Source organism: Penaeus monodon, chromosome 11, assembly GCF_015228065.2.
Source record: "Penaeus monodon isolate SGIC_2016 chromosome 11, NSTDA_Pmon_1, whole genome shotgun sequence".
In the NCBI taxonomy this organism is placed as follows: domain Eukaryota; kingdom Metazoa; phylum Arthropoda; class Malacostraca; order Decapoda; family Penaeidae; genus Penaeus; species Penaeus monodon.
In genome coordinates, this window is record NC_051396.1 from 17,652,938 (window position 1) to 17,665,437 (window position 12,500).

The following is a 12,500-nucleotide window of genomic DNA, read 5'->3' on the forward strand; positions in this document are numbered from 1 at the left end:
TATATCACATTTACTCAAGTTTCCAAGAGTATAAATGCAGTCACTGTCATATATATACTGCTAACATATAAAGAGTAAAAAATTTGCAATGGAAAGCTTATCAACAATAAAAAGTTACTTAGCAGCCTTCCCTATAAAATACATATTTTGCCATAACCCAAAAGCAACCAATAAGATCCTGGCAACATGATACCAACAATTGATCCTTAAACGTCACAGATGCCAAACAAACTAGGGAGAACAAAAGTTATTGTCTTCTTAAATCTACAAGACAATTTTTGCCAGATAAAGGCCCAAGTCAGCAGTGCCAATGACTGTGCGCAATACAGGACTCTCTGGGGCAACAGTGCGACCTAGGGCCCATAGCAGCATAGATCCCAGGTTAAACATCACAGAGCCAAAGCATAGAATAGAAAAGAAAAAAATAATTCTTCTTAAAATACATGAAAGGATGTAATGATAAATGAAATAGATTTCTTTAACTATATTAAAAAAGAAAGAAAGAAAGAAAGAAAGAAAGAAAGAAAGAAAGAAAGAAAAAAAAAAAGAAAAAGAAAAAAAAAATCATGATAGAGCAACTCTTTGTGCTGGGTTTGCATGATAAGCATGCCATGTCCAATGTGATTTTAGTTTATTGAATGTGTTTACAGTCACAAGTACTTGAGACTATAGTTTCGAAATCCACCTGGATTCCATCCTGAGGATGGAATCCAGGTGGGTTTCAAAACTGTAGTCTTATTTTCATTCTCATTTTCAATAAATCTAGTTTTTGTATTGTGGGTTTTTCTTCCAGTGTCTCAGCACGGAAGAGTGTTTGTCTATTCATTATCTTTTATTTTTCAATATTTATCTGCATGATGATTGATGATGACTGATGACGATTGACAATTGATGACTGATGATGATGAAGATTGATTGATGATGATAGTAATAATAATAGTAATAGTAAGTAATAATAAGTAGCTATATCAATGGCATTAGAAAAAAATCCTGAAAATATAAGGAAAGGGAAAGTTATGCTGAGGTTACTAATTGACTTCTTAATGGTTCCTTGGGCACTGGTGTAGCTGTCTGTATCCAACAAAGTCATAAAGCTACAGTAGATAGTGCATGTACCATTGTACAAAGGTTACTATAGTTTCAACAAATGAATTAAAGCTTTTCTAAATTTACCTGCAATAACTAGTAAGGTGACCGTCAATATCCTTATTTCATATGACAATACTGAAAGCAGCAGTGTTCACACTCTTACCAAAATATCACTTTGTCCTTTGGAGAAGCAGAAGCAAGATGGGGGCGGGTGTGAATAAAAAGCCCTGTGCCTAGCATGCTGTTTACCAGACATGCATTGGTCAGAGAGATGTACTGAGGAATCACACTGAAAATAAACATACTATGAGTAAATGAAATATTTAATGCATAACTGAAGTCAATGTTGACCATAGCATTATAGTCTCTGCATAATACTACCTTGAGTATCATGTAAAAAAAAAAAAAAAAAACATGAAAAGTACACATTCTTATCATAGTTTTAAATTCTGCAATGAACCTCGGGGACCACTCTGAATTTAAAAAAGGGAACAATACAAACAAATGACTAGAAGTAAATACTACAAGGAGACTTTAAATTATCCCTCTAACAAAATACCATTTCTGTAAAATGCAGACAACTATTCAATTTCCTCCTTTGTTTATAAGGGACAAAGCCCTCAATACTAAATACTGGCTCTTGATAAGAAAGTGCCTAGACTTCACTCTTGTTCTCTTTCAGAATAGTTGTTCTGTTTGCCTGATCTGTGGCACCTGACTGAGATAAAAGTGAATTTCAATACATAGGTCACTTTTTGTGGCATATTTTCAAATAAATATGCCACAAAAACTCAAGGAAAATGGGAAATCATATGAGGTTATGCAGGTCTACTAAGCGACATCTTAGTGGCAGTCCACTTGTAGAGCCATGTGTATTAAAAAAAGAGGCATAATACATAATAGCAACTTTTTATTGCATATCCTCCCAAAATTATAATTTTCCAAGGCTTGACAACTAGGAGGAGAGGATGACCACTGGGGATTATATTCCAAAATAATTGGGTTGGTAAAGTACTATCACACCTGTCACATCAGTTCAAATCAAATCACTAATCAATATCAACACTCAACACAGAGGATGACCATGCATAAAGTTAAACCCTGAAAGTTGGAGCTCAAACAACAGACAAAAAATATATAGCTGATTGTTGATCAAGAAATGTCCAGCAAGGAAACACTTATACACTGATGTGGTTATAGTATGAAAACAACTCACTAGCTATAGACTGAAATAATGTTACATTAAATGTCCTACTGCTAAATACTAAAATATTGCCCCTAAAAGATACAGCTGCCAAAAAAATGCAAAGAGGTTTCATCAGTTAATCGTTACAGTATGGACTCACTATGCTAGGGCAAATTCATGATGATATTCTTCCATACGACATGAACATTAATGTTACAAATGAGAGAAAAAGATCCTAGAAAGCACTACTCACAGCCCAAGCCCACTTAGTGTTCAAGTGTTTCAGCTCTACTGAAGGGCATGCCCAGTCATGGAATGTTAGATATTGAATAAATTTTATGACATACACTGGGGACTTACTTTCTGGTGAGTGCTTCCATACTGTAAAGAGATTTCATCACCCACTTAATCACAATACTACCTAAAATCAGGGATAACTATGCTATTCCAGATTATAGGCCTACAAGACTCTGCTATCTGGTGGAGGACATAAAATACCAGCAAAGGTTTTGATCACTATATGATAGTAGAAATTCCATTGTAAGTGATAGTTTCAATGAAAGAGAGCTAATTCAAGGAAGCAAAATATCAAAGTTAGGTAAATATTTACCTTAATAAGGCAGGTATTTCTCACTCTTCTCATAAAAATCCAAAGAAACATGATAATTCACATGACAAAAGACTACATTAGGAGAAATTTGGGTCAACTAATAGAAAAAAACTGGATTTTTGAGATATGACAGTAAAAAGACTTTATAATAGTTTAAAGACCTCTCAGAATGCCTAAATAGTTAGCGGATATTCCCTATGTTGCTTGCTCTGCTTGGAAATGGCCTAAAGCCTGAAATGTATTTATGCTATGTAATGTTCATTCTGAATTAGGATATTTACCCTGGATACTTAATTACTTGTTCAAATTTTGTTATTAGTACAGGTGTGCTTACCTCATTTTTTAACCAGATATTGATAAAACACATCAATCAAAAACATTCCTTCTCTATGCTTTATCTCTGCAAATGAATAATAATGCTGATAATATCTCTTATTCTTTACTCTGTTTTCTGATTATCAATTGGGTGTTGGTCATGTTACTTTCGTGTTGCCAAGGATTTCTCTTCCTTTTAGTTTGGCTATCTTACCATAAATATGAGATCAAGATTTGTTATTCCAGGCAAGAGTAAGGAGGCAGCATCCCCCTAAAAGGCAGTTTACAGGGGGTAAAGCCCCTACTAAAAGAGAAACAACCAAGGAACTCGGAACTTTGAAATGCGAGAATAATAGCTGTGTTCACTGGCAGTTGGTACCCAAAATGAAGGTTGAAAACATGCAAAATACAACAAAATCAAATAGAAAATGTATGTTTTCTATGAAATGGCCTATTATTTAATTACCAAAGAAGTATTCTTTGCATCTTTATACATAATTCCATGCTGCTGTCTGAAAAAGACTTACTTAAATACCCACCAAAGAAACAATCCCTTAAATTGCTCTACAAAATACCCAAGTAAAACCCCAGTTCCAAGATAAACCCCAAACCCCACACAGTCTCCCACTAGCAAACAGGACCTAGACCCCAAGCCGGCACTCACATGAACCTGAAGTTCTCGTAGAGTTCTGGCGTGAACATCTGAGTGCTGAGCATCACGTAGGCCAAGGAGCCTTTCAGGGGCATGTAAAAGCCCATCACGCTCTTCACCGAGACGGGCTGCAGGCCGGCCTTCTCAAGGGCGTTGTTCACCTTCTCCGGGAATGTCGCCATCTCGGGGTTCTCTTCGGTTCTTGCTTCTAATCTGACGTCTGCGGGCTTCCTTTGGCGCCTGTGGCTTCCTTCTGTCCAGCTTTTGTGCGAATCTGAATCTGGTTTTTCTCCTATCGGTCTCTATACAGTGTCCGCCGTCTGTTCCTGCCGTCTTTTATTTCTCACTCACGAAATTGTTTCTTTTTTCTCCGTTTCTCACTTTGATTCGCAATTCTCCTCCTTCTTCTTCTTCTCTTATTCTATGCCTCTTTCCCCTTCGTCTCCGCCTTCTCCTTGCTTTCGCACTCGTCGGTCTCCTTCTTCTTCTTATTCTTCTTCTTTCTCGGTTTCTTGTCTTCTGCTACGATGTAAACAAACATTTTGGTTCTTATTTGCCTATGAAAAAAAAAATGAAATAGACCAATTTTCTTTGTGTATCTTGTATATTTCGTAAGGTTTCAAAAATTGTTGGTTTTGATTTCTTAAACGATGCTTATGATGATTTATTACACAAAATGCGGATATTGAAACTTAGATACACCGATAACACCTTTCCATGTAAAATATCTGCGTTATCCTTAAACAGTCATATAGGACAAACACAAATGCAGAAATAGAAAGAGATAAAAGAAAAACAGTGACTTAAAACACCGACGAATGAGAAAAGAAGAGGCAGGGATAAATGGATAAGTAAGAGAATAAATACAGGAATGAAAAATAGTAATAAGTCATTAAGGGAAAATATAAAAGCCAAACCTTGCATTTACAACACGAGTTATAGCGAGTACTATTATTATTATTATTATTGACCAATAAATTACTGAAAGAAATAACGAATACAATCAAATAAGCAAATAACCAAATTACTATATAAAGAATCCCAAGAAATATATAAAATATGCAAATATAAATATATACACCAAAAAAATGTATAAACTAATATACAAATACATATAGAGAAAAAAATAAAACCTACAGACATAATAAAATAAAGATATAATAACAAAAGCCTAATCATTCAGCCAAAACAGAAAAAAAAACACGAACTGGCAACGAGAGCGCGGGAAAACTCGGCGTCTCGAGGAAGGACGTCGAGCGAAGCGGAGGAGGAACCGCATTTAAGCTCCCCTTTTCACCCTTTTTCCTGCGTGATTCGCCCCGGAAGCCCTTCGAGGCGAGATATCAACCTTCCGGCGAGGTAGCTGTGGTATTGGCGTGTTCCGCGGTCTGTTTTTTTTGAGGTGGATAAAGGAGAAATAAAGTTAAGGGCGTTTTGCCGTGAGGAAAGTTTGGGTCGAGTTTTGACTTTCTCGTTTTTTTTATATATATATATATTTTTTTTTTTAAATTATAATCTTATGTAGTTTATATTTTGTTTTATTTTATTATTTTGTTTTATGTTCTGTTTATTTTTCGTTTTATCTTATTTGATTTATTTCCTGAGTTTATCAAGATGGATTTTTATGTTTATTTATTTATTTATTTTTTTATTTATTTATTTTCTCTTATGGGGAGGATTTCGTGTAGTAACTTCCCCGAAGATGATTTAATTTCTGGATAAGAAGCCCCGGGTTGAATGAAATCTCGAGTTCCATTTAAAGGTTTAAAGGGCCCCCGACCGTTGCATTTTTCCCCCAAATTACTTTCGGGAGAAGAAAATAAAAGAAATTATTTAGGATGCGGTTCAGTTTTTGTCTCTCCTTCTCTTCGCATTTTTGTGTTGAAGCAAGAGAAATAAAAATAGTTTGGATTTCTGTGATATGTAGGCCTATGTTCACCTCGGTTTAACAACAACAGGAGTAAATCAGTTTTTAATGAGTTTATCTAAATACTTTTTTAGCAATATGGATTTGATATTTTTATTTTTTATTGGTTTATCTTTTGATTCTCACAATTTCATGTATTTTTTGTTGCATATGGATGTTTTTTTTTATTTTAATTTAGTTAATAAAGCCAGGGTCCTTCAGGTGGTGTTTGTGGAGGGCAGAGCAAAATGCTGCGCGCTCAGGACCTCAGCGACTATGAACTCCTGCGGAACAAGAACATTCAGGAGAGGCAGCAGATGGTGAGTATTTTTTTTTTTTTCTCTCTCTCTCTCTTCCTTTTTTTATAAACGGCAGTGGGTACTGTTAGCTTCGACAGAGGTCAATGGTTTTCAGCCATGTCTACCGTATTGTGGTTAGTTGTGGCGGTGTTTTATTGGTGTATGGCTTGTGTGTTGTATTGATATTGGATGTGCAGGGGAGATGATGTAAACAGTAGATGGAATGAATGGCCAATTCCAAGACACTTTTGTCAGTAGGGCTCGTAAACCTGGAAATTTACTGTCAATTAAGAAGCCTGCCATATCTTGCTAGAATGTGTGGCAGTTTATTAGCCCTAGCTGGTGTGCAGAGTGTGAAAAAATGCAGCAGTTGCTTGATACTGTGCCATTATTTTGTTGGACACTGGATAAAAAAAAAGTTTTCCATCACAGATTACAGTAAGTTTTAAGTGGATTTGGATAGAAGGCAGCCAATTTAATTACCAGAGAAAGTGTGTGTATTGAAAGCTATTCTGGGTGTCTTGTTAAAGGCCTAGCAATCTTTACATTGACTTTCAAAATGGGTTTCTTTTACATATTTACCCTATTTTAAAGCTTTATCATTATTATTTGGTTCAGATGTTTTAAGTAGGTAACTGTTCAGATGTAGGAAGCCATAAGTATGAGTTGAAATATTATGGTAAAATAGTAATAATAAAAACTTATTGAATAGAGGTGTACTCACAGATGTAAAAAAGTTGCCATAAGACTGAATAAAAGTTTGTTCTGAGATTCAGTTGTCTATGAATTGCTACACTTTAGCTAGATACATGTAACTGAGTATTGCAAATAGAAATTACTAGCTGTAAAAGAGGCAGAAAAAGAAATAATAATTGTATATACATTTATTCCTAATTTCAGATTGCTGCTCTCATGAAAGATTTTGAAGACCTGAAGAAAACAGTAGCTCCCCCAAAGCCTAAACTCCCAACTAAAACCACTCCGAAGGTCAAGAAAGTCGATGATGATTATTGGGGTTCAAGGAGAGAGTCGGCACGAAAGAGTAGATACCAGCCCTACTGGTCACCTCCACGTACTAGGTAGATACAAATATATATATATATATTTTTTTCTGTTTTTTCATTTTGACAAGTGTAAAAAGGAGAATGGTTCTGTAAGCACAGTATTTTTATTGAGACCATTATAATGAAATTAAATATATGTTACACTTTAACACCCTAAGTGCTGGTCTTCTGTATCTTTAACCCTTGTGGCCAAGACATGTATATCTGTAGACAACTAACTAAAAGACCCCAAGGCAAAGCTGTGGATGTTTGATATTTTGCAGGCATGGTTGATTCACTGACTTACCCCATTTCTGAGGGGTGAGGGATGTATTAAATTTTTGAAGAATGACAGCCTTATGTTTGTCAACAGATCAAGAAGGGCCAGCGTGAGTTCCTCCACTGTAAGTTCACCCTCTGACTGGCAGCAGTTGGAAGATGATGATGAGGAGGATGCCAAGCCCTTGTACCTCAAGTTCCGCTTCAGAAAAGTAGAGCAGATACTCAGTGAACTCACGGATGCTGAGGTTTCCGATGAAGATGATATTCAAGTTTATGTGGATGTATGTATGATTTCCATTATATTTAATCCAAGAACTGGTTTTAGGTTTTGCTAGCTAGGTCAGAATTATGAAGTTAATATCCCCTTACTCTAATCACTAGGAAATGGTGAAAGTACTGTTGGTGTAGTTTATTACAATGTTGATTAGATGGTGTATAATCATATAAGAAATAGAAAGGTTGTTGCTTCAAACATTTATGGAGTCTTTATGATGAGTTATGGGTGAGGGTGTTTTGCCAAGGCCTTTTAATCTTGTTTAGGCATTATTATAATTCAAATTTTATCACTTATTCTCTCCACAGGACATGGACGTGAAGAGAATGAGACAAGCATCTAGGAACCTATCTTCCTCTTTCACATTTTCACCAGTCAAGAGGACAAGTACAGGTGGAAATGAAGGAACTGGTACTTCAAGGAGAGGAAACAATACTTTTGATCCCAATGTCAATATTCTCATGCCGGAGGACATAAGCAAAGAGGACCTTGACAATGTAGCAGACCGCAGTGGGGGCAAGATATACAATGCTCATGTTGGAACTACATGTCATCAGTGCAGGTAATAAAAAAAAAAAAAAAATTGTATATGTGTATATATGTATATATATATATATATATAATATATTATATATATATATATATGCAGCTATCCTTTTAAACTGAAGTTTTTCCCTCTCGATGAGCTTGGAAAGATGATGAGTAGGAATCCAATCATTTATCAGTTCCACAGACATGGACGTAGAAATGAGAAAGATCTGAACTTTAATTATCAAGGTATGATTATTAAAACAAATGTAAGTTAATATATTAAAGTAATATTTATTTAGTATAAAATGTAGATAAATGTTGTATTATTACAAATAGAATAAAATTTATATATCATATATTATATTTTATTAATTAATATATATAATTTAATTTCAAAATAAAATAATAATTAACTATATTTAATATATTATAACAACTTAATTTTAAAAACAATATTATAATATTTATATAATAGTAATATGATATATTATATATTTAATATTATTATGATATAATATATTAATATTAATTAATAATAATGATATATATTATATTAGTTATTAATATTATTATTAATATAAATTTTATAATTATAATATATTATATATATGATTATATTAGTTTATTATAATAATGTATGTATATATTATGATATATATATATATTAGTAATTATATATTATGTATAATTATAATATGTATTATATTAGTATGATAGTATATTATTATGTATATTATATTATGTATTGTATGATATGTATGTATGATATGTATGTATGTATAATGTATTGTATGTATGTATTTATATGTATGTATGTATGTATATGTATATGTATGTTATAGTAATATGTATGTATGTATATGTATGTATTATGTATATATGTATGTATGTATGTATTGTTATATTGTATGTATATAGTATGTATTATGTAATGATATGTAATGTATATGTATGTATGTATGTATATGTATGTATTATGTAATGTATGTATGTATGTATGTGTATGTATGTATATGTATGTATGTAGTATGTGATGTTATGTTATGTATGTATGTATGTATGTATGTATGTATATGTATGTATGTATGTATATGTATGTATGTATGTAATGTATGTATATGTATGTATGTATGTATGTATGTATGTATGTATGTATGTATATGTATGTATGTATGTATGTATGTATGTATGTATATATATATGTATATATATAATTTTTTTTTTTTTTTTAATTTATTTATTTTTTTTGCATGTTTCATTAGCTGTTGTATAGGTATGACTGCCATTTTATGGTTTTCATATGTATGTATTACTTTTTTAAAGCAGAACTGGATAGACAGCATTTTGGATATAATATTGGAGATAAATTTTGTGTGTGTGTGTGTGTGTGTGTGTGTGTATGTATGTAAGATGTAAATAGATGAATAGAACTAAATATCCTTTTGTTATTTAAATGAGAAAGGAAAAACACTGATAATTCCTACATAGGCTGGAATAAAATATAAAGTGTGTAGTATGATAAAAAAAAATATATATAAATACTTTCAACATCAGGTTTTGAAGCAAGTTTATAGAACCACCAAACTTTCTTCACAGGCAGAAAACTGTCGATACTAAGACTGTATGTCGTTCTGGAGAGTGTGTCGGTGTACGTGGAATGTTCTGTGGACCTTGCTTGAAGAATCGTTATGGTGAAGATGTTAGGGAAGCTCTGCTAAACCCTGTAAGTTGACTACATTTTTGTTGATAGTTTTATTATATGTTATGTATTTTACTATTATTATACAATGAAAGATATAGTTATGATATTATAATGGATATTATTGCTATTTTTATCATCAACCTTTATTTTCCTCTGGTTTTTGCTGTTCAGATGATTTACATGATAATTTTTATGTTTTGAAATGTAATTTTATTTACTGATTTATATTTTGTACAGAAATGGATGTGTCCTCCCTGCAAGGGTCTCTGCAATTGCTCAATCTGCCGGAATCGTAATGGAAAAGGTGCTACAGGTATTCTCATTAACATAGCAAAAGCCAAAGGATTTGATAATGTGAAAGATTATTTGGAAAGTCTGATGAAGTGAACCTTGTAACATAATATCCATATAGTTCTGTAGGAATTAATTGTTAGTGGAGATATTAGATCCAATAGCTAATAAAAGCTCTATCAACATTTCCAAATGTTTACATTTTACTGAGGCATTTGGTATTGCTTCAGCTACTGAGGCATTACTCTTTGGATGAAGTGCATTTTATGACCAGTGATTGATTTTTCCAAACTTCATTACCAGTTAAGTACAAAATAGCTGACAGAACTTTCAAAATATGGCCTCTGTTTTATATATAGATATGAAATATGCATCTATATCAAAGCCAAATAACAATGTCATTGTGTAGGTTATTATTTGTTTTTAGCCCGTCAGTTCTTGGTAAGGAGTTAATGAAGAGGCCTATACCTGACCTCACCTGGTATCCTGTTCCTTGAATTTTTGGGAAAGCTTGTTTTCTGATGGTTTTAATATGTTAATATTATTATTAGCATTGGTATTAGACATTGTTATTATAAATACTAATAGCAAAAAGAATGAACGATAAAAACCTTTCTGGAAATCAAGGAAAAGGGTAAGTAGCTGAGATCAAGTAGAACTAGTCATTGACTTCTTGGTGACTATGGTCTTGCAAAGCCATCTGTATGTAAACAAAATTAGTAAACAAAAATCCTTTATCAAGTGGATATGGCATGTACTTTTGCCATTTGGAGTCGGTGGGTTAAATGATAGTCTAGACAAATTTACAATCATATTAGTGTCTATTGTGAATTCAAAGATAGCAATATTGTCATTCCTTTTTTTTTTCTTTAAGCCTTATCCTTTTTTTTTCTTTGGTTCCATCTCTCCTTTGACTGAACTTACTCCTCTCCCTTCCAGTTCCTTCTTGCCTCTCAGCTACAATTCCTGTTTTTATTCGTTTTGTTATATCCCTTCTTAGTTCTTCAGCTCTAGATATAAATGCATGCTCGATAAAAAAGAGATAAAGAAAATTCTTTGGTGCCATAAGATTAAACAAAAAATATTATATTTTTCTTTACCTTTTTTGCATTATTTGATTTAGTAGTTTTGTTGGTGATTGCCTTAATGGACTGAATGTTATTTCATCAGATTGGAAAATGAGATTTTTGTTGTTTTATATAATTTTTTAATTTTATTATTTTTTTTATTAACAGGTAATATTAGGATATATTTAAAAAAAGCCCTGTGTTTGAGGAAATATGAACTTAATAAAAAGGAGTGCCTATGGTCAGTTTATTAATTTTAATTTGCTGTCAGCCTCAACAACGACTTTTTTCTTAGTGTAGAAGTAAAATAAAGATGCACTTGAAGTTTAGTGATAGATATGATCCTGAATTACAGGCTTGCTGTATTTGATGATCAAATTAATTGGGCCAATTAAAAAAAAAAGTTTGATTTCCTGTAACAGGAAAAAATGATTGGGCTCTTTATGTATGTATATCTGCATGCATATAGAAAAAAGTTTTTAGAATTGTACTTCTGTTTTTCTTAGCAGTACAAGTTTATGTCATAGTTGTAGGTGGATCAGACAGAAGTTGTAGAGCTTCTGTTGTGCTTAACCACTATGAAAAAAAAAACGCATTTATGTCAAAATAGAAAATTTGGACATTGTCTGAAAATTGCTTGAAAAAGGTCAGATTTTAAGGTTGCCCCTAAAATTTAGTTTGGATTGGTTACAGGAACCAACCTTTTTTTTTAATGGCCTCATCAGTTTATAGAATTTACAGCTGTGATAACAATTTGTTATGAAGTGTGTGATATTTTAGTTGGCTAATAAATGATGTTTACAGAATAGTTCTTGTATCATTTCCTGTAGTACCTTTATTACTTCGTAGCTGTTCATTGACAGTTGGTAAAATTTTATCCATTGATTAAATTTTTCTTTTTACTGAATTCTTGGCATACTGAGAACAAAGTGAGGTGCTGTAAAAAAAAATTAAATGTAATACAAAGTAATAATTGTTAAAAGTTGATTCATTATGGGAATTTTAGGTTGCATGGATTTCTATGTATTCTATATTTTTAGAGTTTTCCAGATTCTTCCATGACTTGTAGCATTATTTAAAACACATTTATTTTGGTTTTAACCATTAACCATTATCTAAAACATAGAAATACTTAGTAGAGTTAGGATAAAGTAAAGATCACATCACAAGTTTCCTCAATGCACTGCTTAAGAATTATAAGCCAGTTATGAAATAGTATATATAGAATATTAATATATGTTGCAAATGGTAGA

The 12,500-nt window shown here is 32.5% G+C and overlaps 2 protein-coding genes across 2 annotated transcripts in view; one reads left to right on the top strand and one right to left on the bottom strand.

The window, feature by feature from the left end:
* Positions 1-12,055, top strand: part of LOC119578788 (cell division cycle-associated protein 7-like) — a 23,701-nt gene extending 11,646 nt beyond the window's left edge. The window contains exons 3-8 of the mRNA XM_037926410.1: positions 5,981-6,078; positions 6,958-7,136; positions 7,474-7,663; positions 7,965-8,218; positions 9,784-9,910; positions 10,127-12,055. Coding sequence (XP_037782338.1) covers positions 5,981-6,078; positions 6,958-7,136; positions 7,474-7,663; positions 7,965-8,218; positions 9,784-9,910; positions 10,127-10,276 — 998 coding nt within the window. The 3' untranslated portion in view covers positions 10,277-12,055. The remainder of the gene's footprint in view (positions 1-5,980; positions 6,079-6,957; positions 7,137-7,473; positions 7,664-7,964; positions 8,219-9,783; positions 9,911-10,126) is intronic.
* LOC119578789 lies at positions 1,253-4,357 on the bottom strand (the record flags this gene model as incomplete). Its single annotated transcript, XM_037926411.1, is given in 2 exon segments — positions 1,253-1,378; positions 3,865-4,357. Coding segments are annotated over 2 exon segments (296 nt in total), but the record flags the coding sequence as incomplete, so codon positions are not given.
* Positions 12,056-12,500: the final 445 nt, after the last annotated feature.